We start from the raw sequence: 26,788 nt of genomic DNA, 5'->3' as shown, positions 1-26,788 counted from the left end.
GACAGAATACAATACCGCGCAGACCCGCTGGGTCACCCTGGGTAATATGGTGGCCAAGAGAGACATTGCTCAGAGATGGGGTGCTTCGCCCCCCCCCCACTGTGAGTCTTTGGAAAACCAACATGGACTGGTGCATGCTCCGGGAGAAAACTGTTTATTTAGCCCGGGGTAAGCCCAAGATGTGGGGGCTGGTCTGGGGTGCCTGGAATTCATATAGAGGCGACATTTGTGTGCCCCCAGAGGTGGTCCAACCCGAAATTCGTCTCTCACCATAGCTACTCCCTCCACCCGGTTTTCACGTGACGTAATCCTGTTTCTTGCTCCCCTTACACATGTGTGCTTCTTTGTAATGATTGTTTCATGATGCGGAGGTTCCTGCCTCTCCCCCTGGATATGTGCCTTACCGATTCTCTGTGTTTTTTTGCCTTGCCATCTTCTTTTCCTTCTCCCCTCTTTTTCTTCCCCTTTCCTTCTCTCCCTTGTTTCTCTTTGGTTTCACTCTGTTCATTGAGTTCACTTTCAAAACTATAAAATTAAACCTGATTGCTCCTCTTATTGTTTTGTGCACATTCTCAATTTGCTTTATAATGCTGCTTAGCCTCCGGGATGTACGTCTGAATAGCGGTGTACTTCGAATTATCAATAAAGGTTTTCCAAAAAAAAAAAAATAGGAAGAAATCCAATTGGTAATAACAAATGTTCTACTGTTCTGTCTGGCTACATTTTGTCCAGATACAAATGGTACCCCACTTGCATGGCTGGGTCTACAGCCGCATCAGCAGAGGACCGAAAACGCAGCGTGCTCCACGCTGTAGCTGTTAAAACGCAGCAGATGAACGTGTATAACCTCTCTAAGGACATCTATGTTAATTACACCACTCACTTGTAAACCATGCATAGGTGGCTCTCCACACTGCATACTTTACCCGAAGAGGAACAGCAGAATGGGAAGAGACTAAACCCATGCATATCCAAAGCAGTTGCTACTTCTGCCACCACCACACCAACTAACAACACTGATCATGAACGTCTTGGATAAGTACAACCTGATTCTACCTACATCTCAAGGCAAGACCGTAGGTGGGTATGTGGACATGATCATGATCCAACATATTAAGAACATGACAGAAAGCCACATGTGCAGAAATCCCTAAGGAATTACCAGCAATAAGAAAGAAATCAATAAAAAAGGTCTCATTTGATAAACCTAGGTGTACTTTCACAGTGAATAACACTGTTTTTATTCCTTGAATAAGAGTTTTACATTTGTAGCACTTAACGTGCCCTAGAGTACAAACACACGTTGCTCATATACATTAGGTATATAATCCTTCACACATCTCTGAAGCCTTTCAGCGTAGATTAATCTTTAGAAATATTTTAAACAAAATAAAAACAAAGAATACAAACATTTTTTGTTCTTACACTTACCTAAAGCTCTCCTTAAAATCTTTGATGTTTCGTCTAGTTTCTCCTTTTGGTAGGGAAGACAGAAGAGCATCTACCTTCAAAACCATATCACTGCCACTATAAAAACATAACAGAAAATTAAATCAATATCATTTTCTGACTGTATTTTTTGAGCTTGAGAAATCTAATATCACAACTGTCTTGACAAATATTTATTGTATGCGAATTGTCCATTGCAGAAAATCTACAGGCATTTAGTATTTTTGCATTTAATTATTTGGTTTTCAATATGGAAAAGGACTTACTTTGACAAAGACTTGTCCTTCTCCCCTGCAAAGTTACAAAGTGGTGTGTTCCATACTCTTTCCTACATATCATCAGGTTCATCAGTGAATAAGCTCAGTAGTGCCGGGGAAATTGGCAGTGGCACTGCAGATGTTTGTTAAAAGCCAGATAGGTTTATCTTTGAGAGTCCTCACCACATTTGCATGGTCCATTCACCTGGGTACACCGACTTTCCCTCACTCTATTGCACATACAACTGTGAATCTCCATAGTTATAAATGACACCTTCACACAGAAAACTGCAGATCCTGACTTTCTAATCAGAATCATACGTTTTCAGTGCAGAACATACACTCTATCTGCCCCAGGTCTGACTTTTGTGCGGAAATAAATTAGGATAACTGCCTTTAATGGTGTTTGAGCAGATATACTAACAGTTATATACCATTGGTAGCTCTAACTTAAGCTGATACTTTTCTCTTTATTAGGAACTTGTATGAACCTTAACTTAATGAAAAAACAATTCAAATAAAATGGTAGATATCTAGGGAATGGGGCTTCTGATTGGCTAGAATATGCCCCAAAGCAAGGCAGAACCCACCACCTAGTCAGGGTAAGTTAGATACACATCTAGGATAACCTGTACTCACCCTCTGGCAGCTTGGCGCAGAGCAGGCCGGCTTATCATAGGAGGCAATGTGCAAAGTATTTGCGCAAAGAAAACACACACACACACGTATGCATGCACACACACACAATGTTTACACCACAAAGAGACTCCACACAGGGTTAGAACAATAGGAAATATTTATATATGCAAAATAAGACCAAAACGACAAAAATCCAAAGAATAGATTATGAGGTGTGCATTTTTAAATGAATCCAAGCAGTGCTTTTTAAGAATGTATGAGCATGTTGAAAATACAAGTAATAATATAAAGCCTGATTTAGATGTTGGTGGATCAGGTCCAGCCGTCGCTCTTTTGACAATCTTCTCTTCCTGCCTGCCCACTTGGCGGTTCACTCACCTGATTTAGGTGTTCACAAGTCCATAAGTGAAACCACCATAGTACCTCCGACTCTGTCAGGAATCTTCATCGGCATTGACGGCACCATAGACACAAGCAGCAGGCGGTGGGACTTCGGCCAAGAGTTCCACACAGATAAGTACGATGTGCCATTCCGTCGAGGTACCTGAGGCTAGACCCCCTCCTACTTTGACTTGGTGGAATTGAGGGAAATGATTTAAAAACGTAAATATGCTCCTTCTTTCGGCTTTCGTCTTGCAGCCCCTCATCCAGGTACCTCCTTTGCTGATCTAACTCCACCACAACGCCAAATGAATCCTTTGTCGCCAAGATCTAAGTTAAGCCCTCCTTTGTATCGTGGGTTGACAACTGCAATAGCGTCATGTATTTCTGAATTTCTCTTACAAGCAATATTTTTCTTAGGTGTCATGCAGCAGTGTTAATTTTCCTACATATCAAGGTAAATTAAACACGCCTGTATTGACACTTAAAAAGATATTTGGTGCTGTGCTCGTGGTGACTGTGGGTGGGCATTCATTAGTGTGTGTATGTTGTGTGAATGGCATGCAATATGTAACACAGAGGGACATAACACATTACCTATGTTGGACTTGGCCCTTCTGGCAGGTTCACCCCTAGATGTTTTGCTTTTGATATGTGACTTGGTGTTAGTGATTTTTGGCTTCTGCGCACTTTACCACTGTGTCCCAGGGTAAAGTGCATGCGTGTAGTGAGGTTGGCCTGCCCACCCATAGGAATGCATGGGGAATGTATGTGTCCATGTTAGTTCCTGATGCGTGGGGAGTGCAGGTGCAAGTTTGGTATGTGTGGACTTGTGTGATTAAATGCTGCACGATGATGTGTGCGGCATGATTGTGTCTAGTGTGGAAGTGCCACTTCTAGAAGTTGGCCTGCCTGTGTAAATTATGTGAATTGGCTGTCTGGCTTGTGATTGGCTGGAGCTGGCTGGTGAGCCTGGCTCCAGAAGTCCGGATGGGTCTGCCCCGGTGGTGAGTGGAGAGATCTGCATAACTGATGTGAGGGAGGAGTGCACCTGGGACCTTAATAGGGCTGGGTTTTCCCCACACAATGCTGGCTCCGCCCCCTGTGGTTCGACTGATGACCCTAGCCTGACTAGTGAATGGGAAGAGGGGCTGAGCACATCAGAGAGCTCCAAAACCAGCTGCGACTGGTTTTCCCCCCACCCTGCACCTAAGGAGAAAGGATTTATGTGTATAAAAAGGGGCTGTGACCCCTTGCAAAATGTTCTTGCTGATTCTGTCTTGAGGGGGGCCTGCTGCGGCTGCTGGGCGCCAGGAGGACCGCCACTGGGACTGCCTCCCTGCCTGGAGGGCCCTGTGAGCTGGCCCCCGGGCCCCGCCTTTGCCCCCCCTGCCTTCATCACTTTTGGGACTTTCCCTGGACTTCCTTGGCGCCCCAAGTGCCTGGCAGCGGCTGGCCTTTGCAGCGTGTTGTTCTCCTTCAGGGAGAGCGCTGGTGTTAGCCTGCAGCCCCGAGCTGCACTCGTGGTCCTCGAGGGATTCCCGGCGTGGGGATCCCCCTTTTGCTGACTTGCAATACGGGTGCCCTCCCCGCTCTGCCTGCCGCTTCTTCAGCAATTTGTCCTTCGTGTCCCTTTTATAATTAAATACGGGTGCCACTCCGTTTTATTATTTCATTTTCGAGGGAGCCTACCCTCATCTGTGACCCCTTCGTTTCACCGCCACCGTCCGGGGCCTCCTCGAGAGGGCCGCACCGCCATTGGCTAGCACGCCCCCCGGGCCTGGAGGCTCGTCTCCTGGGCCGCGCTGTGATTGGTTCAAAGGCACCGGAGCCTAGAGACTCATCTGAAGGGCCGTGCAGTGATTAGCCACCCAGACAGCTGGCACCTCGAGCCAAGGGGAGCTTCCCCGAGGTGAGGCTGCGCCGCCTTGGACCCGGAAGGAAGAAGCAGGAAGCGGCAGGAGACCCCGCGCTCCTGCACACTAGCTAAGAGTCGCTAGTGAGCCCCACAGCCCCGAGAGAGGAGCCACCGCCTGGAGGAGCAGGCGGGGCTCCGGTGTCAGAAGCAGAGAGCCCCCGCGTGCAGCCGCCGCCCCCAGGAGCAGACCGGTGAGTGCGGGGGGACTCCGAAGTCTGGGCACGCATTTCTTAGAGCCCACGAGAGGCTCCTGGGTGCATTTCCTGGGGGCATTTATTGTTTTCAGAGCCCACGAGGCTCTTCCGACGTTGGGGGCACATTATTGTTAGCAGTCCCAGAGCGGGACACCAACAGGGCATTTCTGGATTTCGAGTCCCCCAAGAGGGACTCCAACGATGAAGGGGCTTTTAGGGTGGTACAGCGGCGCCGGCTGGCAGCGGGCCGCTCCTCCCAGTATAGGCAGCATCTCTTTGAGCCCATGAGGCTCCAAGGCCACAGTTTTGTATTCAGAGCCACAAGGCTCCTAAGGGCCCAGTTGTTTGGTCACAGAGCCCACGAGGTTCCCAGGTCACCACATTGTTTGGGGCCCTACCGTTCATTTGGAGCCCTACAGAGAGCCAGGAGGCACACTGGTGACAGGCTCAGTGCTACAGCTGTCCAGCACTTAGTGGGCAGCTGCTCCGTTTAGGAACCCTTGTGAATCTTCTGTTGGCTGCCTGCGCAGCCTGCCCTGACATTTTGGACACAGGGCGTTTCAGCCCCTGAGAGGCCAGTTGGCCTGGGGACAGTTCCATGTGTTGTGCCCTTGCGTGGGGTACGTGTTTATGCCCTATGTGATCTTTGCGCAATTTGTAAGTACCTGCCTAATGTAATTTCTGCATCATGTGTAATGTCTTTGTGCCTATACCTCTGAATGTATTGTCATGCTCAGGAGGTTGTTTTTCCTAGTATAGTTATGCTAGTGAGCTCATGGTTCCCTGCGTGATATTTTCCTAAGGTGGTTAGGGTTGGGTAGGTGGTACTTACCTTTGACCAGTGATTACTGGTTGTGTGCTAAATTTGTTATTTGGTGCTACAGTTATTATATGTTGTATGTTCTAAGTGTTATTCCTCCAAAGTGATAATTCTACCAAGCGTTAGTTCTAAAATGTGCTTATTCCTGACAGTGGCCCACATGGCCCTGTCCCATGTACATAATCCCCTGTAAATTCTGCCCGTGCCTATGGCACATTGTAAAGTGTGTGTTTATTATCTAATGTGTTTAGTATAATACAAAGGCTATTTTTATATATAACCTTGTATGGAGTTTTCTTTGTGGTGGGCCTTGGGTGTTGTTGCTGGGTGCGCGCGCAAACACTTAACCTACATTGCCTCCGGGATTAGCCTTACTGGTCGTGTCACGTTACCTAGAGGGTGAGCAGGGGTCATCTTTGGCGTGTAACTCCCTTACCCTGACTAGAGTGGTGGTTTCTGCTGGACTTTGGCGCAAGCCTTAGCCAACCGGAAATCCCATTTCTAACAACCTACATATGCTTTTCACGCAAACATGAGATGTGTATTAACACATTAATAGGTTGTACTTACCAGCCTCCACTCCGCGATGAACTGACTCCCTCAGCAAGCCACCGCTATGACACAGCCAGCAGAATGGGAACATCTAAATTGGCTCGGCGCAAACCCACTGACCTGATGTGACAGGGTACTGTTAACTAGCAGAGAAGACTGCCGCCGCAGCGGTCTATTGTGGCAACATCTAAATATGCCAGGAGCACCCCCGTCAGCTCGACTGAGTACTTAGAAACCCAAAGTACTTCAATGGACAATCGTGAGGTGGGGACAAGCTGCTACCAGGACCATTCATGGCCGCTCTACAGTGAACACAAAGTACTTTGAGGCATAAGTGCGGGGCTGAGACAAGCTGCTACCGGGACCGCTCGAGTTTGATGTACGCATAAGATACGCTTCGGAGTATGTTGACTTCGCTGCTCACGGGCCATCGGGCTCTGCTCAGGCCTCTAGTGCTGGGAGTCAACATAGGCACCTCTGGCATCAGTCAACTAGCAAGCTTGACAGGAAAGGCTTTGCTGAGGGATTCCCTTGGTGCAGCACAGAATTCGGCAAGCCTGCTTGAATGATGACGCCGCACTGAAGTGTCCTCGCACTGCAGCAGTCAATCATGGGCAATGAACTGGGCTGATCGTTGCCCTCTGGAAAGGCAGCCTTCAGTAGAACGGGGTTGCTAAGCAGAACCTCTGCTTAAATAAAAAACATGGTGCACTGAGCCCAGCGCAGTAGTTCCCCACACAAACGAGTTTCTCTCACAGAGTGGAGCACTTGGGGTTGTACAAAAGCTTATGCCGGAATGGAGTGAATGAAGCAAGTAGTGAGGTCACTGGTGTCCCTGAGACCTAGGGGAGAACAAGGGGCAAGTCAGCAAGCCCTTGGAGTCACTCTGGGGTTTTTTAGTGCTTAGTTTTCTAGCAGCTGCAAAAAGAACAATTGGTGGACAGAATGCAGAACAATGTCATACATACACCCCAGAACAGAGATCTGGGCCTAAATCCATCGTTTTATTCCCCTCACCATGCCATTCAAGTCTGGAGCCAGTCATATGCAAATCAGTCTTGACTCTGTGCCCAATGGGAACAGTCCAGCCCAAACTGCAAGGCCAGATCCTCCCTGGACTGGAAACAAGCATCCTAGGACCGGCTTCAGGCTTTCAGCCCTCATCAGACAGGATAGCTTGACTCCAGTGGCATGGAGAGCAGGGGACTCACGTCTGGGCATATCCGTCCCACTCGGGGTGACAAATGCAAAAAGAATACTTGATGGACAGAATGCATTTGTTTGCTTAGCACTTTTCACCCTAAGTGGGATGGGTATGCCCAGACCTGGGTCCCTTGCTCAGTGTGCCACTGGATTCAAGCTAGCCTGGCTGATGAAGGGTAGTACCCAGAAACCGGTCCCAGGATGCTTGGTTCCGGTCCAGGGAGGACCTGGCTTGGCAGTTTGGTCTGGACTGTTCCCATAGTCACAGGGTCAAGACTGATTTGCATACAGCTCGGTCAAAACTGTGTTGGCATGGTGAGCAAAAGAACAATGGATTTAACCCAGATCTCTTGATTGGGGTGAATGTATGATTTATTCAGCATTCTGTCCATCATTTGTTTGCTTACCACTTTTCACCCTAAGAGGGATGGGTATGCCCAGACGTGGGTCCCTTGCTCACTGTGCCACTGGATTCAAGCTAGCCTGGCTGATGAAGGGTAATACCAAGAAACCGGTCCCAGGATGCTTATTTCCGGTCCAAGGTGGACCTGGCTTGGTCGTTCAGTCTGGACTGTTCCCATGAGGCAGAGGGTCAAGAATGATTTGCATATGAATGGGTCTAAACTGGGGTGGCATGGTGAGAAAAAGAATAATGGATTTAACCCAGATCTCTTAACTGGGGATGAATGTACGATTTATTCAGAATTACGTCTATCATTTCTTTGTCAAGCACTAGTCTTCTAGCAGGGCAGAGGTCAGCAGGCAGCAGGGCAGTGCCTGAGAACAGTCAGGCACAGCAAAGTGACAATCCTTTCAGCGCAGCAGCCTTTACTCCAGCAGAGTTTTCTTCCAGGTCAAGTAGTGTACTGATTTGATAGGGCCAGAACCCAAATACTGATGCTCCAAAGTGCTTTTGATGTAGGGGGTGACTTCACAAGCCTTTCTATAGTACAAAAGGATCCTTTTCAGCATAGTCCCGGTTCCAGACTACCAGTAGGTGGTAAATCATCCCTTTGAGGGAGGGAGGACACAACCTATTCTCATGTAAGTGTGAATCACTTCTCCCTCTCCCTGCCCCAGTAGACTATCAGTATGCAGATAAATGAAGATGTATCCCTTGTCGCACCCAGCACTTTCTGTTTTATGGCTGTCTTGAGAGTATGCACAAAGTGAAGCTGTCACCCAGCCCACAAGTGTATTAGAGGCAGGCTGCAGGCACACAGAGCAAATTTAAGAGCAGAGAAATGTCCACTTTCTAAAAGTGGCATTTCCAGAATGGTAATATCAAATTCAACTTTACCACTAAAAATAATGTATTATCACCATTACAAAGATATTAAACATGAAGAAGCTACTCCTTTCCAATTGGGAATTACAGCTTTAAAGTAATCTCCAGTGCTAGCCTATGAAAGGAACAGGCCTCACAGCAATAAAAAAACAAGTTTAGCTGTTTGTCACAGCCAGGACACCTAAACATTTGAAGTACATGTCCTGCCTTTTAGATTCACAGCACTCTGCCCTTAGGGTTACTTAGGGCCAGTCTTATGGGTGAGTTCTCTTTAATAAAAAGGGGAGTTTGAGGGATTGGCAAGGTTTTACATGCCAAGTCTAAGAGGCAGTAAACTGTGCAAACAGGCCTGGTGATGGCAGGCCTGAGACTGGTTTGAAATGCTATTTGCAGGGGTGGCACGACTAATGCCGCAGGCCCACTAGAATCATTTAGTGTACAGGCCCTGGGTACACGGGGTACCACTTTACAAGAGAATTGAAAGTAGACTAAATATGCCTGTCAGGTATACACTAATGTCACAATGTTTGTGGTTAGAAGAACCTGCAATGTAGCACTGTTTAGCAGTGGTAAAGTGCTCGGAGTCATAAGGACAACAAAAAGATATAGTAAAAAGTGATAGGCAAAAGGCAATATGTTGGGGGGTAGACCATCTTAAGGCTGACAGGTCTAACACACAGACAAAGTTTGCTAAGAACCCCTCGCACAGCTTTCCTGTGTCTCATGCACTTCCTCATCCTTCAGTTCAAAATTTGTGAAGAAAGCTAGGAACAGCACACTGGCTGTCATTCTGCATGCCTAGGTAGGAAGGTCTTGTGTAATTGAGAGGAGTCCATGAACTGGGAGTAATTTTCCTTACTTTGAAAATGTTCTATACTCCAACATTCAGCACTAACAGTACATGCACCACGACAGGCCATTCCATTGAGTGTTATTTTCACATCACAATGCAGACTAGTACACATTCTGGCCAGAATGGAGGTGTTAACGCACAAGTTACTTTCCTTCGGTAACGATATATCTGTAAGAAATAGTAGTTAGTGTTAGATTTCTTACCATAGAATATCCCCAGGCGTCAGACTGGATCCGGAAAGTTTTGCGTAGCAGCACCCCTGCGCTTCGGTAGGCATCGTCGGCGGCTCCGCGTCAGTCGTCTACGTCGTGGTCGCCGGGATAACCTCGTCCGAGTACTTAGACGCCGCCCTCGCGCGTGGACGTCAGTTCTTGTACATCACTTTCCGCGCCACAAACGCAGAGCCATGACAAAAACTGACACTGGTGCCATGAAACTAGGGCCCTGAAAAGGATGACCTTAACCCTAGATATTGGTTCACAGAATGGGGAGGATGGGTGGGGCGGTAATGAATCTAACACTAACTACTGTTTCTTACATCTATATCGTTACCGAGGGTAAGAAACTTGTGAATCTGAGAGAAACAGGCTAGTGTTAGATTCCTTGCTTTAGACTAGATACCCTAGCAATACCAACCCCGGTGGTGGGTCTGCGAATCAAGATCACACAAGAAAGTTCTGGAGAAAGGAACGTCCGAAAAAGCCATCTCTCCGGACTTGGCTGTCCAGGCAGTAGGGTCTAGCAAACTTGTGCAGCGAGGCCCACATAGCTGCCTGACAGATGTCCTGCAAGGTGACTCCCCGTCCCAGGGCAGTAATATCCACCGTGGCCCGAGTGGAATGGGCCCTCAGCCCAACAGGGGGCTCCTTTTTAGCCAAGGAGTAACAGACCTTGATGCACAACACGAGCCACAGAGAAATGGTCCGTTTGTGCACCGGCTGTCCCTTCTTCGCGCCCTCGTAACCAACAAAGAGCGGGTCGTCCACCGGGAACTGGCGTGTGCAATTTAGGACGAAGGAAAGCGCCCGTTTTGGGTTTAGACAGTGGAGCCTCTCTTCCTTTTTCGAGGGATGCGGAGGCGAAAAGAAGGCGGGCAAGGTGATGGACTGCCCGATGTGAAAGGCCGTAACCACCTTGGGCAGGAAAGAAGGACGCGTTCTTAAAAAAACCTTGTCCAGATGGACAGAAAGGAAAGGAGGCTTAGAAGATAGAGCTTGGAGCTCGCTCACTCTCCTGGCAGAGGTGATGGCAACCAGGAACGCAGTCTTGAGAGTCAGAAGACGAAGAGGGCAATTGTGAAGTGGCTCGAAAGGAGCGCACATCAGATAGGTTAGAACAAGGTTCAAGTCCCACTGAGGCAGCACGAAAGGAACAGGAGGAAACATGTGCCTGATTCCCTTCAAGAATCTATTTACAACAGGGGACTTGAAAAGAGAAGGCTGATCAGGAAGCCTCAAGAAGGCAGAAATGGCAGAGAGGTAGCCCTTCGGAGTGCCCAGAGCAGAGCCCTGCTGGGCAAGAGAAAGAAAAGAAGGAAGAGGAGAACCTATGAAAGGGGGGGCAGAGAGAGGATCCACAGCCTTTGCTGTGCACCATGCCACAAATTTGTTCCACCTGCAGGCGTATACCGATTTTGTGGAGGGACGCCTGGCTGACAGAATCACATGACAGACTTCAGGAGGCAAGTCAAATAGTCTCAACTGCCGCCGCTCCATCTCCACCCATGGAGGTGGAGGCTGGACAGGTTCGAGTGGAGGACCGTCCCCAGCTGCTGCGACAGAAGGTCCTCCTGAAGAGGCAGACGAATCGGGGGATCGACTGACATGCTGAGTAGCTCGGGATACCAGTATCTTCGTGCCCAGTCCGGAGCCACAATGATTACTTGGGCCCGGTCGCGTCTGATCTTCTTCAGCACTCTGGGCAGAAGTGGTAAAGGCGAAAGGCGTACAACAGACCGCAGCTCCACTCGCGACGTAAAGCGTCTCCAAGCGAGTGCCGCCTTGGAAATCCCAACGTGCAGAAGAACTGATGACATTGCGCGTTCTCTTTGGTGGCGAATCGATCTAACCAAGGCTCTCCCCACTGCTGAAAGAGGCCTTGCGCCACGTCCGAGTTCAGATGCCATTTGTGATCCATCATGCACCGGCGGCTGAGTTAGTCCGCCCTGGCGTTCAGGGAACCTGCCAGGAGTTGAACCATCAGGGTGATGCCCTGGTGTTCCAGCCATGTCCAGAAGCGCAGAGCCTCCTGACAAAGGGTCCACGACCCCACCCCGCCTTGTTTGTTGCAGTACCACATTGCGGTGCTGCTGCAGTGAACACCTGCACCACACTTCCCTGGACAGAGGGAAGGAATGCCTTCAGTGCAAGCCGGATCGCCCGCAGTTCCAGAAGGTTGATGTGGAGCCGGGACTCCGCCAGAGACCAGAGGCCTCTGATCTCCTTCTCCCCCATGTGGACCCCCATCCCAGGAGGGACGCATCTGTCACCACTACGTGCGCCTGTAGGGGTAGGGAGAGAGATCTGCCGCTGACCCAATCGCGGCTCGTGAGCCACCACTGCAACTGTTTTGCAGTGCCCTCCAAGATCCGGACGTGGTCGGACAAATTGCACTGATGCTGTGCCCACTGAAACTTCAGGTCCCACTGCAGAGCCCGCATCCGTCACCTGGCGTGATGCATCAGAAGGATGCAGGAGGCCATCAGCCCCAGGAGCCGCAGCATCAATCTGACAGAGACTCGGGATAAAGGCTGAAAGATCAGAATCAGAGCCTGAATATCCCGAACCTGCTGTTTGGAGGGATAAACCCGAAACTACGCTGAGTCCAGAACCGCTCCGATGAAAAGGAGCTTCTGAGAGGGGCACAGGTGTGACTTTGGCATGTTGATGGAGAACCCCAGCGAGTGCAGGAGGTCGGCGGTAGTCTGGAGGTGGAAGAAGACTGCCCGGGGCGAGCCTGCCTTCAAAAACCAATCGTCGAGATAGGGGAAGACTGAAACCCCTAATCTGCGCATATGAGCTCCAACCACCGCCATCAGTTTCGGAACACCCATGGGGCGCTGGTAAGGCTGAAGGGGAGCACGGTAAACAGAAAGTGCTTGTGGCCTACCGTGAACCGCAGGTAATGCCAGTGGGCCGGCAGAATGGGGATGTGGAAATTTGCGTCCTGCAAGTCCAACCCTACCATCCAGTCTTCTGGGTCCAGGGCAGCTAGGACCTAAGCCAAAGTCAGCATCTTGAACTTCTCCTTCCGGAGGAAGCAGTTGACGCTCCGTAGGTCCAAGATAAGGCGTAGGCCTCCTTTGCCCTTCTTGGGTACCAGAAAGTAATGAGAATAGCACCCACGTCATACTTCTGGCCCAGGAACGCGCTCGACGGCCCCCTTGGCCAAGAGGGACGTAATTTCCTCCTGGAGAAGTCGCAAGTGATCCCCGCCATGTGGTAGTACTGCAGTGGCATGGCTGGAGGGGTTGCCTCAAAGGGGAGGGAGTAGCCCCTTCGGACGATTTGCTGCACCTACCTGTCCGACGTGATGGAGCGCCAGTGAAGGAGGTGATGGCGAACCCTGCCCCCCACTGGCGTCGAATGGGTCTGAAAATTCGGACTAGGAGGATTTTGAGGTAGATGCTGCGGGGGTGGGTGTGGACTGACCTTGCCGGTATCCCCCGGCACCGCCACGGCGGTTACCACATCCGCGACCGCGTTGAGGTTGGTTCTGCGGCCTGTGGCTAGCTGGACGTGAGGGGGGCGCTCCTTCTTGGCCACGGATGAGACGAAAGGGGGAAGTTTGCTGGCTTTGGCCGAGGCCCAAGGACTTGGCCGTAGCCCTGGAGTCCTTGAAACGCTCCAGCGTACTGTCCGCCTTGTCGCCAAAGAGGCTACAGCCATCAAAGGGCATGTCCATAAGGGAGGCTTGGACATTGCCTGAAAAATTGGCGGCCCTTAGCCAGGCGTGGCGGCGAACCGACACAGTCGTTGCAATCGCCCTGCCTAGCGAGTCCGTGGTATACAGTCCACACCGAATGGCGTAGCGTGCTGCATCCCTTCTCTCTGCAAGGGCTTGGGTAAGCTTTGCCTGGATCTCCGCCGGGCACTGCGGCAGCACTTAAGCAACCGTATACCACAGGGAGTAGGAGTAACGGCCCAAAAGGCAGGCAGTGTTGACAGACCGCAACCCCAAACTCAGTGAGGAGAACAGTTTCTTGCCGAACTGGTCGTACCTTTTGGATTCCCGATCCGGAGGGGCGGTCTGGGAGGTTGAGGCCTAGATCACTAGGCTCTCAGGGGTGGGGTGAATGGACAGGAAACTGGGGTCGCCCGGAGCTGGGCAGTGGCGTCGGTCCACGTTCCGATCTACAGGGAGGCCTGTAGAGGGCTTGGACCAGGTGCCCAACAGAACGTCGGTGAGGGCTTCGTTGAACGGCAGGAAAGGCTCCGAGGAGCTTGCCTGCGGTTTGAGCACCTCAGTGAGGAGGTTAGTCCTCACGGCCGCGACTCGGAGCTCAAGAGCCAAGGTCTTGGCTGCCCTAGTCAACACCACACTGTAAGCAGCCCCCTCCTCCGTAGCCACGGTAGGAGGGGAGACAAATAGTGTCTGGCGAAGTGTCCAGATCACAGGCCTCCCCCAGTTCGTCTGACCAGTCCTGGCTCAACTGGCACTGGAGTGCCAGAGGGTCCTCAGACCCCTCCCAGTCCCCCTCATCATCCATCTCCTGATAGTCAGGCATAAATCATGGAGTCGGGTCGTCTGTGAAGGGCTCACCCATCGGCGCCGGTCGGACGCTGGATCTGGACCGGGGACGACGTCGCCCGGGGACGACGTCGGGGGCGACACCCTTGGAGACGGCGCCAGTGGAGGGGTCTTAAGGTTGACCTATGTTGTCACGGATCCAGGCCTGGATCCTGAGGAACCCTACGGAGTCAGGATCGGAGTCGTTGATGGCATCGGGGCCGAAGCACCCAACGGCGCCGGAGCCGCATCCCACTAGGGCTCCCAGACGGACCCGCGGGGCCTGAAGGTGCCTCGGCAGGACCCGACGGAGGGAAGCACGACCTCATGGCTGTGAGGAAGGTGCTGATCTCCTCTGGCGTCGTGTGCAGCCCAGGGACCGGCAAGTGTGGGCGGTGTCGCCCAAACCCCCGGCCGCATTGTGCGAGCGTCTGCGGGAGTCAGAAGAGCGATCCTGCTTTTTTGACTTCTTGTGCCACGACTTACCTGAGGACTAGCCCGACGTGTGGTGTTGACTCGCCGAGCTGTGATGACTGGCCCCGGGACCGGTCCCTCGACCTCCTCCTGGACCGGGACCTCGAGCGACGCGGGCCGACTGCCGGATCTCGAGGCGCTTACGGGACCGCTCCCGCCTAGCCTTAGACGTCAAGGCCCGGCAGTCGGGGCACGACTTGTCCTCGTGGTCGGCCCCAAAGCAATAAAGGCACAGACGGTGGGGGTCGGTAACCGACACCATGCGGTTACAGTCGTGGCAGGGTTTGAACCATCGGCACCGGAGTCGAGAATCGACTCGAGAAGATCCAAAAGAGATTGAAAAAATGTAGTCAAAAATTGACTAGGAGTACTGCTCTTACCGGATGTGCGCTTGCTGGCGCGGAAAAAAGAAGAACTGACATCAGCGCGAGAGGGCGGCGTCTAAGTACTACAACAACGTCATTCCGGCGACCACGACGGCGGACACGGAGCCACAGACGACGCCTACCAACGCGCAGGAGTACTGCTACACAAACCTTTCCATATCCAGTCTGACGCCTGGGGATATTCTAAGGTAAGGAATCTAACACTAACCTGTTTCTTTCAGATATAACGCTTTCAATCCTTCTTTGAACTTGATCCTGAGGGGCATAAACACTTTGGAAATGCATGCAGACTAGTAGAGTAAATGAAACATTTCTTTTTTTAGGTTGTCCTGCTTATTGGCATCACACAGTTACCAACAGAATTTAAAAAAAAATCAGTGAGGAGGATTATAAACATAAGCCAAGTGAAATCAAATATTTTTATTTAAAGAATGGTATTTTACTCAAAGGAGTCTGAATGCATGCATATTTCCATTTACTGCAAGATAAGGAGGCTTTGCTACTTCTGCCAACATTTTCAGACAAAAGTGCATCATCACGTTATATTTATATGCAGAGCGTTTAACTAGAAAAAATCTACAGGGGAGTGCGCTACGGAATCCCTTTGATATTAGTAAAACATCAATGACATTGGGGTGAGAACATTTAGATTGGCATGGAAAAGGGTATCATAAAATAATTGACAGATAGTATGTGGTCAAATATATGGCTGCTAGCTTTAAAGAATAAATGGCCAGGGATGCACAACACATTATAAATTAATTCATAGAATATATCTTAAACCAGAAAAACTGCATACATTTTTGAATGAAAATTAAGAATTTGGTCCAAATATCCCAAGGAGGCTGGGAATTTCAGGGAGAGTCATAGTGAATTAATACGGTTATTGTGTAACTGTTTCCTTGTGTGGGAAGATAATGTGATTTGGTGAAACTGTCTATCACTGAAGGTATGATAGGGTCTTTTTTTTTTGAGTACTGAATTGCACTGTTATCGGATTCTGTCCTTCAAAATGCTAGTATGTGTCAAAACATGTCTAATGTTGTAAAGAATGCATTGTAAATGCGAATGGCAGTTAAGGAAGGTAAGATTAAAGTAGTGCATTAACTTTTGAATTCCATGCCTTTATAGGTTTTGTGCTGTCACCATTGTTGTTATCCCCAGCCTTCTCGTCACCACTTCAACTTAAGTGTTTGCCTGGAGTTTCATTGTTTTTATTCAGGTATGGCTCAGGTATTGCTCATATAATGGTTAGGGCAAGCAAGATTCAAACATGTGTTTTGTTTGCAAAGTTAACTGTAAACATTAAATACACTTATTTAATTTAGTGCTTCCGTACAGGGTTCGTAAATATCGTATTGAAGGATAAGGCTTGGATGCACACTATTCTGATGTGTTGGATTAGAAGTTTGCAAAGCTCTGTTAACATATGCTTTGTTGATGTGTTTTGACATTCAAGAATAATGGAATACATTTAGTTTAAAGATGTAGCATGATTTGTGCTCAAGATGCGAAAAGTGTGATGTCTGGGTGGCCAAGGTGAAGTTGTTCCCCACACCAAGTCTGTTCATACCTTTTGTATGATTTCTGAGAACTTAGAAGCAGCCAGGATTTCTACAGTTAACATAAGCTGTGGCTAGTTTATCTGTCTCACCCGCCAGGGTGACAGCTTCGCCCCACTAGTGTTTGTTGATTTCAAGCACATTATGTTTGTTTGATACTAGAATTCCAGATAACGTTGTGTGTGTGGGTGGTTGGTAATTGGTCCCAGCAGTGTAGGTGTGGCACACACGACTAATCAGTTAACGAGTTGCCACAGAAATTCTGAACACTAAAGTTAGTTCATTTTCAGGACTCAATCGGACTTTGGCAAGTGTAACAGTAAGTTCCCCAAGGGAAAGTGCTTTGCCCACATTGGATAAGTTTATACGTTTAGTTTAATGTTCACCAACAAAGATGTATGTGAGTTTTGTACATTCAACATAAGCTGTGGATTGTATGTGTCTGCAGTGTTGGTAAAAGTTTTGTCCAGCTGAGCTACTCCCATGACTATATATATTTTTTAAATGTGTGTTGTCTGAATTTTGTTAACCAGAAGTATGTTTAAATGTATGATGAAATATAACTTGGTGTGGGCTTGTGTATTTGGGAATTATGAGGGTTAGTCTGCCAGATACACATTGCTTTGATCAATGTTTTATTTTTTCCTGAAGGTAATATGAATTGTGGTATTTTTAAGTGATAGGTTTGACAGTCACACCAAGGCAAACACAAACCTTCGAGTAGGTCATAGTCACCCGTCAACGTCTGTGGCCATCGTGTATGTGAAAGGTGTGACAGTTGACCCCCGGTTTCTGAATGCATTTTATTGAGCGGTTCAGGGACAGAGATCCCCATATACCCGTTGATGGTTTCAAAGCATATCGGGCAGTGTTCCACCAAGGGATCAGAGGACATCCTTCCGCTGTTCATGATGGCTGGCGGACTACCTCTCAAACTCTAAATAAGCCCCATGGTTTTTGCTAAACAACTTCAAAACAAGCAGCTCAACATAAATTTACAAGCCAAAAAGGCACGACTAATAGAAAATCTGTTATGTCAGCAAATACTATTGGACTTTCATTCAATTGCTCGCAATTTAAATTTCATATGACAGCTACCATGGTAAATGCACAAGTGACCTGTTTTGGGACCCTCCTATAGCGTTTGACCCCCTGCAACTGTATAAACTTATTCTAGCATGCTAAAAGGTAGAATTTAAAACTCAGTTACGTCAAGCACACTTTAAACTGATCAAGGGGAGGTCAACTTATTAAGGATGAGGATTTTCAATTGACTGAGCTGTCAACCTTATCTACGGAGGTGAAATATATGTATTTATGGAGAATACATAATTGATAATTGTGTGAAAAGGCCCCGTTTTTGCAAGGTCATCCCCAACTTTTTGCTGACCTTCCTTGCTATTTTTTAGATTCTGCAACCTCTGGCACTCTTGTCCAGTGCCCAGTGTACGTGCTGTGACCCCTAAAACATGTAGAAATGAGCTAATCCCTGATTGGCGTATTTAACTCTTCTTTAAGGCCATAGTATATGGTGTAGAAACTGTGTCAATGGCATGGAAAGCTAAATGTCACCTGTGGACTGCGGCACCTATTGTGCTATCCAAAAGTGTGACAAGGAAAGCATGGTTACGCTTTTTTCTGTATGTCTAGTGAAGTTCACAGTGACTAAAAGCAAACATTTTTGAAAGGTTACAAACTGATGCAAAGTTTGCAAACATCTCATGTATTCCTCATTTTTGAGGGTGTATCTCCTAAACTCCAGACTCTACATACACTCACTCCTCACACTCTCAAAACAATACTGACTTAATCTACACAGACACACACTCCGGACTCCACATTCACTCTACAGACCACACACACGCATAGAAGCAAATTTGCTAACATACTACTAGGTTTGCACATGTAAGATTCCCATTTTATTTTGCAAAGAGTAATCCCCAACACCATACACACTTCCACAAAAACACTCATTACGGACTCCACAGAGTTTTGTGATTATACTAATATTTGTATACTTCTTACTTCTATCTATGCACTGTTCACGCTAACCACATACTCCTGAATAGAGGTCATTAGAGAACATACACACAACTTTACATACTCTTTCTATTCCTGACTGTCTACAATACCAGGTACAAACACACAGTCCTGCAAATACACTCCCAACTTGATAAATTCCCAATAAACACTCTACTCACACTACACATCTGGAAAAGCTCGAAAGAAGTCCTCCAGCGCACTGGTAGGTGGCGCTGTGCAGCTCTGCGTCAACTTCATAATCTTCCGGAACTGATGAAAGAGCAGTATTTAAACACCCACCCCTCTCCTTTACAGGTTCGCTGATGGCAGTTTCTTTTGTAGCTTTATGCGTGCCATCAGACGCAGCGGTCATAAGTAAATTATGAAGGCCAGTGTGTTCCCCAGAGGGACCTTTTAAAATGAAAAAAGGTGCCCATTCCACTGAATATGGAGGTGGGATGGTGGTGAGGATTCTGTGATAAGAAAGAGTATTCACCAGAAACAGCATTACCCAAGGTAAATAACTTGTAATTCTGATGGATAATTCTAATTGCACAATCGTCTCCTTGTTAATAGATACCAAATCAATATCTCCCAAGGTGGTGGGTCTGTGGAATGGCTCAGCCCAAAAAGTCTGTCAGGGCAAAATGTCCAAAATGCCCATCCAGTTGGACCTGGCTGTCAAGGCAGTAGTGCCTGGTAAACTTGTGCACAGATGCCCACATTGCAGCCTGGCACATATCTAATACAGAGCGGTGGTAACAGGCTTGGCTCTGGTGGATTGGGCTCTCAACCCCTCTTGAGATTGCTTCGTTACCATCACGCAGCAGAATCTAATACAGAGGACTATCCATCTGGAGATGGCCTGTGTTTCCACCACTTTGCCTTTCTTTGACACAGAGAACCCACAGAAAGCTGATCACCTATTTAGTGACCTTTGTGTTGATTAATGTAAAGCTTGTGCACTCGTTTGGGATGAAAATGACGGAGTCTCTCTTCCTCCTCTGAAAGGCTTAGGTGGGGCACAGAATGTCAGAAGAGTTATGAATTGGCTGACGTGAAAAGATGCTACAATTTTCAGAAGAAAGGCACCGTACCAGTGTACGTAGAAATAAAGTGGTGTAAGTTGGATGAACTGACAGGGATTGAAGCTTACTCATGCAGTGAGCTGATGTGATCACAATGAGGAAACCCGCCTTCAGGGCAACAGAAGAAGAGGACAACTGTGTAATGGTTTAAAAAGAGTGTAGCTGAGGGTTGTGAGGACCAAGTTAATGTTCAAATTCGGCATCTCAAAACGCTTCGGGGAAACATGTGGACCAAACCTAGAGAGAGCACAGGTGATTTGAATAAGGATAGTTGATCTGACAAATGCAGAAAAGCTGAAAGGGCTGACAAATACCCTCTGCTAGATCTTGATGAGCTGTAGTGAGTTCATATCATATGTACAACACCAAGCCACAATCTTGACACAGCATCCTACATAAATGGACTCCTGTCTAAATGTACGAGTTACTTACCTTCGGTAACGGCGTATGTGGTAGAGACGTTATCTAGCCGCAGATTCCTTAACTTAGAATATCCCCGGGCGTCAGACTGGATCCAGAAGTTTTTTGCAGCAGCACATCTGCTCCCTGGGGGACGGCGCCAAAAGACCCCACCCTGACGTCGTCCACGTACGTGACGTCAGCGAGGTCATTTAAGTCCCTCCCGGCGCACTGGCATCAGTTTTCTGTTGCGAAACCTTTCCGTGTAACAATGTGGAGCCACCAACAAACAACTTTGATAGTATGGGAACGGTGTGCGAGGGATGAAAAATCTGTGAATAAAGGAGGATGGTGAAAGACACCATTGTGAAAGACCGAATCAGACACTGCCTACATACAAGTAAAAAGCTGTGGAAAAGGAGCCCTGCAAGCTAAGCGAAGACCCGTCCCCGAATACAACAAGGGAAGAATATCTCAAAAGACAGAAATAGACTGTCATTACCATGTAGAACTGTGTCGTCCAGCAAGAACGGAGCACAGAGAGAAAAATAGTCCACTGCAGGAAGGTATGAAAAAACTGCCACTGCCTCTATAGTAATGGAGGTCTGAAACAGAGGTCAACAGATCCCCAAAGAAGACGACTGTAGAGGAGACTAGAACCCTGAGTCATTAGAGAAGGCGGGAGGGAGGGAAGGCAGCAGGAGAAGAAAGGAAAAAGAAAATGAATCTCCTGGTGAAGGTGAATCAAAAGGCACCATTTTACAGGAAATAAACCCCTTGTAGGGAGTCAGCTGTATTATGGCAATTCTTAAAGGGACACAAAAATGTGAGCATCAGTGAGAGAAAACCCAATGGCAACTGAAAGAGGCCAGTGGAGAACCCCACTTGACAAAGTCCTCGCAGAATGGATAGGCTGGGTGGGCGTTAAGGAATCTGCAGCTAGACAACCTCTCTACCAGATGCATTATTACCGAAGGTAAGTAACTCGTACATCTGATAGAGACATCTAGCCGCAGATTCCTTAACTTAGAATAGATAACACAGCCATACCCCAAAGGGGAGGTGGGTCTGCGAGAGAACAACAGAAAGCGCCAAGCCTATGATCTAGCAACAGAGTGACAGATAATGGGTGAGGCTGCGGCGGAACAGCCAGACAGGAACCCAAGCAGCTTGGACGAGCAGAAATAACGGGATGGCAGACATCCTAAAAATGCCAGAATGGCGCTACACCATACCCGTATAAAAATGACAGGTAGAGCAGCATGAGCCATATACCAGAACAAAGAAAGAGAGAGATAGAGATGCCAGTGTTGATGCAATGGAAGGCGACATCTGTAATTGGCTAAAGATGGCCAGTGACCAGTTTGCTCCTCTAACTAAATTCTCATGCACTAGACACAGTAATTCACACAGATGGTTCTCCAGCGACCTCAAAGAACACAAATTGAAGGTGCGTCAGCTGGAACGGATCTGGAGACGTAACTACGCCGACTCAGATAGACTGCTCTTCGTGGCGGCCCACAAAGAATATAAAAGTGCGATTTCCTCTGCTAAATCTTCACATGTCTGACGGAATTCTGTCCGCTCATAATAAATCGAAGGAAGTTTTTAAGATTATGAATGAGCTTACCACGGATGACAGAACTCTACCTACTCAGACCCCAACCCAAGAGACTTGCGACGCCCTTAACTCCTTTTTCATTGAGAACATTGTCAAAATCAAGAACTCCATTCCCCCCTCACCCATGCGCGGCCACCAGACACTTCTCTCATCAACCCACTGTCCCTTACCCAGTTCCCTGCCCTTGACCCCAACACTTTAGCCGAGCTTGTGGCCCGGGTCAAATCAGGATCTCCCAACGATTGCTGCCCTCCCTCGGTCCTCCGGGACATCGGTCTCAAACTGCCGGATCATATACTACCCTTGCTGAACGCTTCCCTTAAGACTGGCACGGTTCCCAGCTCTTTCAAGGAGGCCATCTTAGTGCCTCTGTTGAAGAAACCAGGTGCGGACCCCGCCGATCTCTCCAATTATCATCCTATATCCCTCCTGCCCTACCTGTCCAAGCTCCTCGAGGGAACGCTGACAAAGGGACACCCTAGGCCCTTGTGCTTCTAAATTTGTCAGCTGCTTTCGACACAGTGGACCATGACATCCTTCTCCACCGTGTCGGACAGGCCGGCATCGAGGGTCCTGTCCTCGAGTGGATCGAGTCTTTCTTCGTCGGCAGAGCACAAGCCGTGCGTTTAGGCCCTTATACGGCAGCCAAGACACCTACGACTTTTGGAGTCCCTCAGGACTCATCCCTCTCTCCCCTCCTGTTTAACCTATACCTCTGGCCACTGATTCATTCGCTCAAGAGGTGGGATATCAAAGTGTTTAATTATGCTGATGATTTGCAGATCATCTTCCCTCTCGACTCTCCTGATGCTGTTAATAGCTTCCAAACGGTCATGATCCACATCCAGCAGTGGATGAACCACAACCAATTGAAATTAAATCCCGGAAAAATTGAGCTTATTCTCCCTGGGAACAGCCCAGTATACTGGGGCCCTCCGTTCTGGCCCAAGGAGCTGGGCTCCCCCCCCCCGCCCCTGCAAGCTTGGTGAAGAGCCTAGGGGTGGTCATTGACGCGGAGTTCTCTCTTAAGGCTCAAGTAGGGGCTGTGATTTCCGCCTGCATGTTCCAGCTGCACAAAATTCATAAAATAGTCCATCTACTACCGCATGCGGCACTGGTCCAGGTCGTCATCTCCCTGGTACTATTCTGCCTCGATTTCTCGAACTCTTTATACCATGGACTCCCACAATCACTGCTCTGTCGTCTTCAAATTGTGCAGAACCAGGCGGCCAGACTTATCCACAAAACGCCAAAGTGGCAGTCTGTGAAACCCCTGCTGCGCAAACTGCATTGGCTACCAGTTGAACAAAGGGCGGACTTTAAGATCGGCTGCCTGACTTTCAAGTCTCTTCACTGCACCAGCCCCGACTTCCTCAAAACACTGATCACGCAGCACCGACCGGCGCGCAATCTCCGGTCGGCTCACCTCCATCTGCTGGTCGCCCCCAAAGTAAAAACTAAAAAGTTTGGCGGCCGCAGATTTGCCCACCTGGCCCCCAAACTATGGAATCCCCTTCCCCTGTCAGTTAAGTCTAGCTGTTCCCTATTAAATTTTAGGAAGCTTCTGAAAACCCGTCTTTTCACCCAAACCGGTTAGCTTGTTTCTTCACAATCCCTGCACTCTTTTTTCTAGCGCCAGGAAACATATGGTGTCAGTGCGCTCTATAAATGTAGTTTAAGATAAGATAAGATAAGAAGGACCACTCCCTGCTTAATGGCGCACCAAGAGTACACCGACCCAAGGTTGAAAAGAACCTGAAGGGATGCAACCATAGCCTAACAGACTAGCCTACGGAAGGAAGGCTGAAGGAGCTGGTGCCAAGAGCCCAAGGGCAAGAGCTAGAAACTGAGCAATGCGTTGAGAATAGCAGGCGGAACAAGAAACACGCCAAGTGCACACCCAATCCCAAAAAGGGGAAATGGGGGCGAACAGCAGCAAGTTAAAGCCCACTGAAGCAGGGCACCATAGAAACATGCAGCAGGCAAACAGCCTGCTGCATGTGGCGTACACAAGAAAGCATAAGAGTGCCTGACTGGGCAGTATGTAGCCAAAGTGAGAAACAACCCACAAATATAGACCTGCAGGGAGTAGCCAGGACCACTGCCAGCAATAGAGTTGTCCCGCAGGCGTAGCTTTTACAATAGTAGGGTGATAATGTGGAAAGACGCATATCCGAAGGCAGTGGCCACAAAAAAACACCAAGGTAAAGAATTGTGGGAAGACTCTTAGAATCCGAGATCAAACACTCCAGAAAAAGCAAGGAGTAACCTTATGGGCAACTTGCACACAACTCAGAAAAACTCCCCCACACATGGAGATATTGGTCCAGACCTTGCAGCCTCGAAAAGAGGTGGAGACATAGGAAGAGGAATATCATGGCAACAGGCATTTATACATGAATGTATAAACATATAAATATGTATAGACAGAACTAGCCAGGACCATGAAACATGTCCATACAGGATCATACCAAGTACAGTAAAGGCAGGCGGGAAGGAGGTGAAACAGGCACAGGCAGGATAACCCATTGCGTATAGAAGATGGCACCAGGAAAAAACATAGTACAGCGTACAATGGGCCACCAAGCGACGCGTTGAGCCCACAGGATCTCCAGGCCCAGGTGAGATAAACAGAGCTATGTAACCGCATACAAGTACCCCACATGAAGTATGCACACCCAAAGCAATGGGGAGCATCTCTTAGGGCAATAAAGCCAAGCCAAATGAGCGCAGTAATTAATCAAACTCGTGAACATGAGTTCCGAGCTCTATGACATTACCGAGCTGAGCCACCGGCTCAATACCACCGTCAGAGGACCAGACACAGTAACCTGTGGAACACTGCCACAGCAGGCCAACAGTCAGCTCAAAGCAAAACGCATCCGAGGGATGCCAATAAAAGGGTAATTACCCTTGACCATACGAAAAGAAGACCTAAGGCTTACTGCCCATCTTAAATACAGAACACAAATAAAGGATGCTAAATAAAAAAGTTCCTCCACGGAAGACAGCCCTAAGAAGACCTAAGTGGGAGGGCGGAAACCCGCAAGGAGCCAGTGAACCGCCGATTCCGCGTGAGCATCAAACAGCAAAACCCCATCAAAGGGTTGAAAAAGTGATGGGAAGAGAGTATTCTCACCGGATATAAGCCAGTTGTGGCTCATTACTGTGCCGACGCTATAAGGGTAAACAAACACACAAAGCAGGTTTTGTAATAAAAGAACCTAAGACAAATGTAACTGAATGCATGAGCATGTCACACATGTTGAGATCCAATGCTCACAGAAGCTTTAGAGTTTTCAAGTGCTATGATATATACTTCAAGATTGATCACTCACAGATGTTGACTAGTATTTTGGCTGTCACACAAACGTAAAAGCGACATAAATGATTGAGCGATGTTTACCAATATTGTTCCTTTTTTTCTTTGATTAAGAGTAGATATTCCAAGAACGTTCGTCTCATCCCCCTTTTGAGACTTCTGATCTTTCTGAATAATATTGTATTAATTTTGCATAATTATCGTCCCTGAAATCATGTCCACAAATGTAACTGTATCTTTCTGTTTACAATGTTTTCCTTTTTCAAATATACCTCCGCAATACTCAAGAGAGGCAAATGATATTACGATAATATTGAAAGTTCTGACATACGTTTGTATACTGCATCATCAATCTCGTTATAGAATGCATACTTACTGTGCGACCAACCCTTTTTATTCGGTTTATCTGTATGTTAATGACCAGACCTCTTGCAATTTCACTACACGTTTGGCACAAACTTTGCATGAGTGAAATTCACTTGCTTGAGAACCCACTTCAACAGATACAGCGACGCTCGCGGACTTACTCGTTATTCCACTTCTGTACCTTTTTTCACAACAACTTTCGAGCATTTACCAGTTGCCTTTCCCTAACATGAATGTCATTTACAATTTTTATGCCTAATGCCAGTGCAATACTTCAGCCTATTATGCTTGTGTCACATAATTTCACCAGCACCTTTGGAACTGGCGATTAGTTAACTTTACGTTTTTACACGTTACACGTTCGAGCATTATGCTTTTCGTGGTGTGTCTTCCCTATCATTCCTCTGAACATTATTTGGTGTTTTACAAGGATAATGCAGTCTGTCATGGTCAGCTGGCATATGCCTCAAGATAGGGTTAGTCATTATAGTTCTTTTCATCCGGGCACAGCGTCAGTCACCGGCAGTGGATACTTAACCGCTTCATCAATGTGTGCAGGGAAGCCCACATTGCTGCCTGACAGATATCCAGGATAGGTACTCCATGAGCTAACGTAGTGGTTGCAACCTGGGCTCTGGTGGAATGAACTCATAAACCTTCAGGAGGTTGCTTTTTGGCCAATTAATTCCATAGTTTGATGCAGAGCACTATCCATCATGAGATGGTCTACTTTCTGCAACACCTTTCTTTTTTTGCTCTGATGTAACCCACAAAGAGTTGATCATCCACCTGGAACTATCTTGTGTAGTCAAGGTAGACCGCAAATACTTTTTTTGAATCCAGTCAATGGAGTTTCTGCTCTATTTCAAAGGGGCAAGGCAGAGCAAAAAATATAGGCAGGGTGATGGGCAGGCCTACATGAAAGGAGGTTACCTCCTTTGGTAAGAAGGGTGCTCTAGTTCAAAGGACCAGTTTGTCTGTGTAGATGGTAAGGTACAGAGGCTGAGATGACAGAGCCTGTAGGTCATTGACCCTCCGGGCTGATGTTATCACTACTCGGAAGGCTCTTTTTATTGTAAGGAGCCCGATAGGGCAATTGTGTAACAGCTGAAAAGGAGTACATATCAAAAATGTGGGATCTAAGTTGAGGTCCCACTGTAGCATAATGAAAGAAGCTGGAAGAAAAAAATGCTAAAGACCCTTGAGAAACCTATTGACAATAGGAGATTTGAAAAGAGAAGGCTGATGTGGCAACTGCAGATATGC

General features: G+C 48.0%; 1 protein-coding gene across 1 annotated transcript in view; it reads right to left on the bottom strand.

The window, feature by feature from the left end:
- UGGT2 (UDP-glucose glycoprotein glucosyltransferase 2) overlaps positions 1 to 26,788 on the bottom strand; it is a 1,432,652-nt gene that overhangs the window by 492,594 nt on the left and 913,270 nt on the right. The window contains exon 24 of the mRNA XM_086936163.1: positions 1,432 to 1,527. Within this exon, the coding sequence (XP_086792289.1) occupies positions 1,432 to 1,527 (96 nt within the window). The remainder of the gene's footprint in view (positions 1 to 1,431; positions 1,528 to 26,788) is intronic.

The sequence above is a fragment of the Lissotriton vulgaris genome, chromosome 8 (assembly GCF_964263255.1).
Source record: "Lissotriton vulgaris chromosome 8, aLisVul1.2, whole genome shotgun sequence".
Classification (NCBI taxonomy): Eukaryota; Metazoa; Chordata; class Amphibia; order Caudata; family Salamandridae; genus Lissotriton; species Lissotriton vulgaris.
The sequence above is the reverse complement of the archived record's forward strand: the minus strand, read 5'-3'. Positions and strand labels throughout refer to the sequence as shown.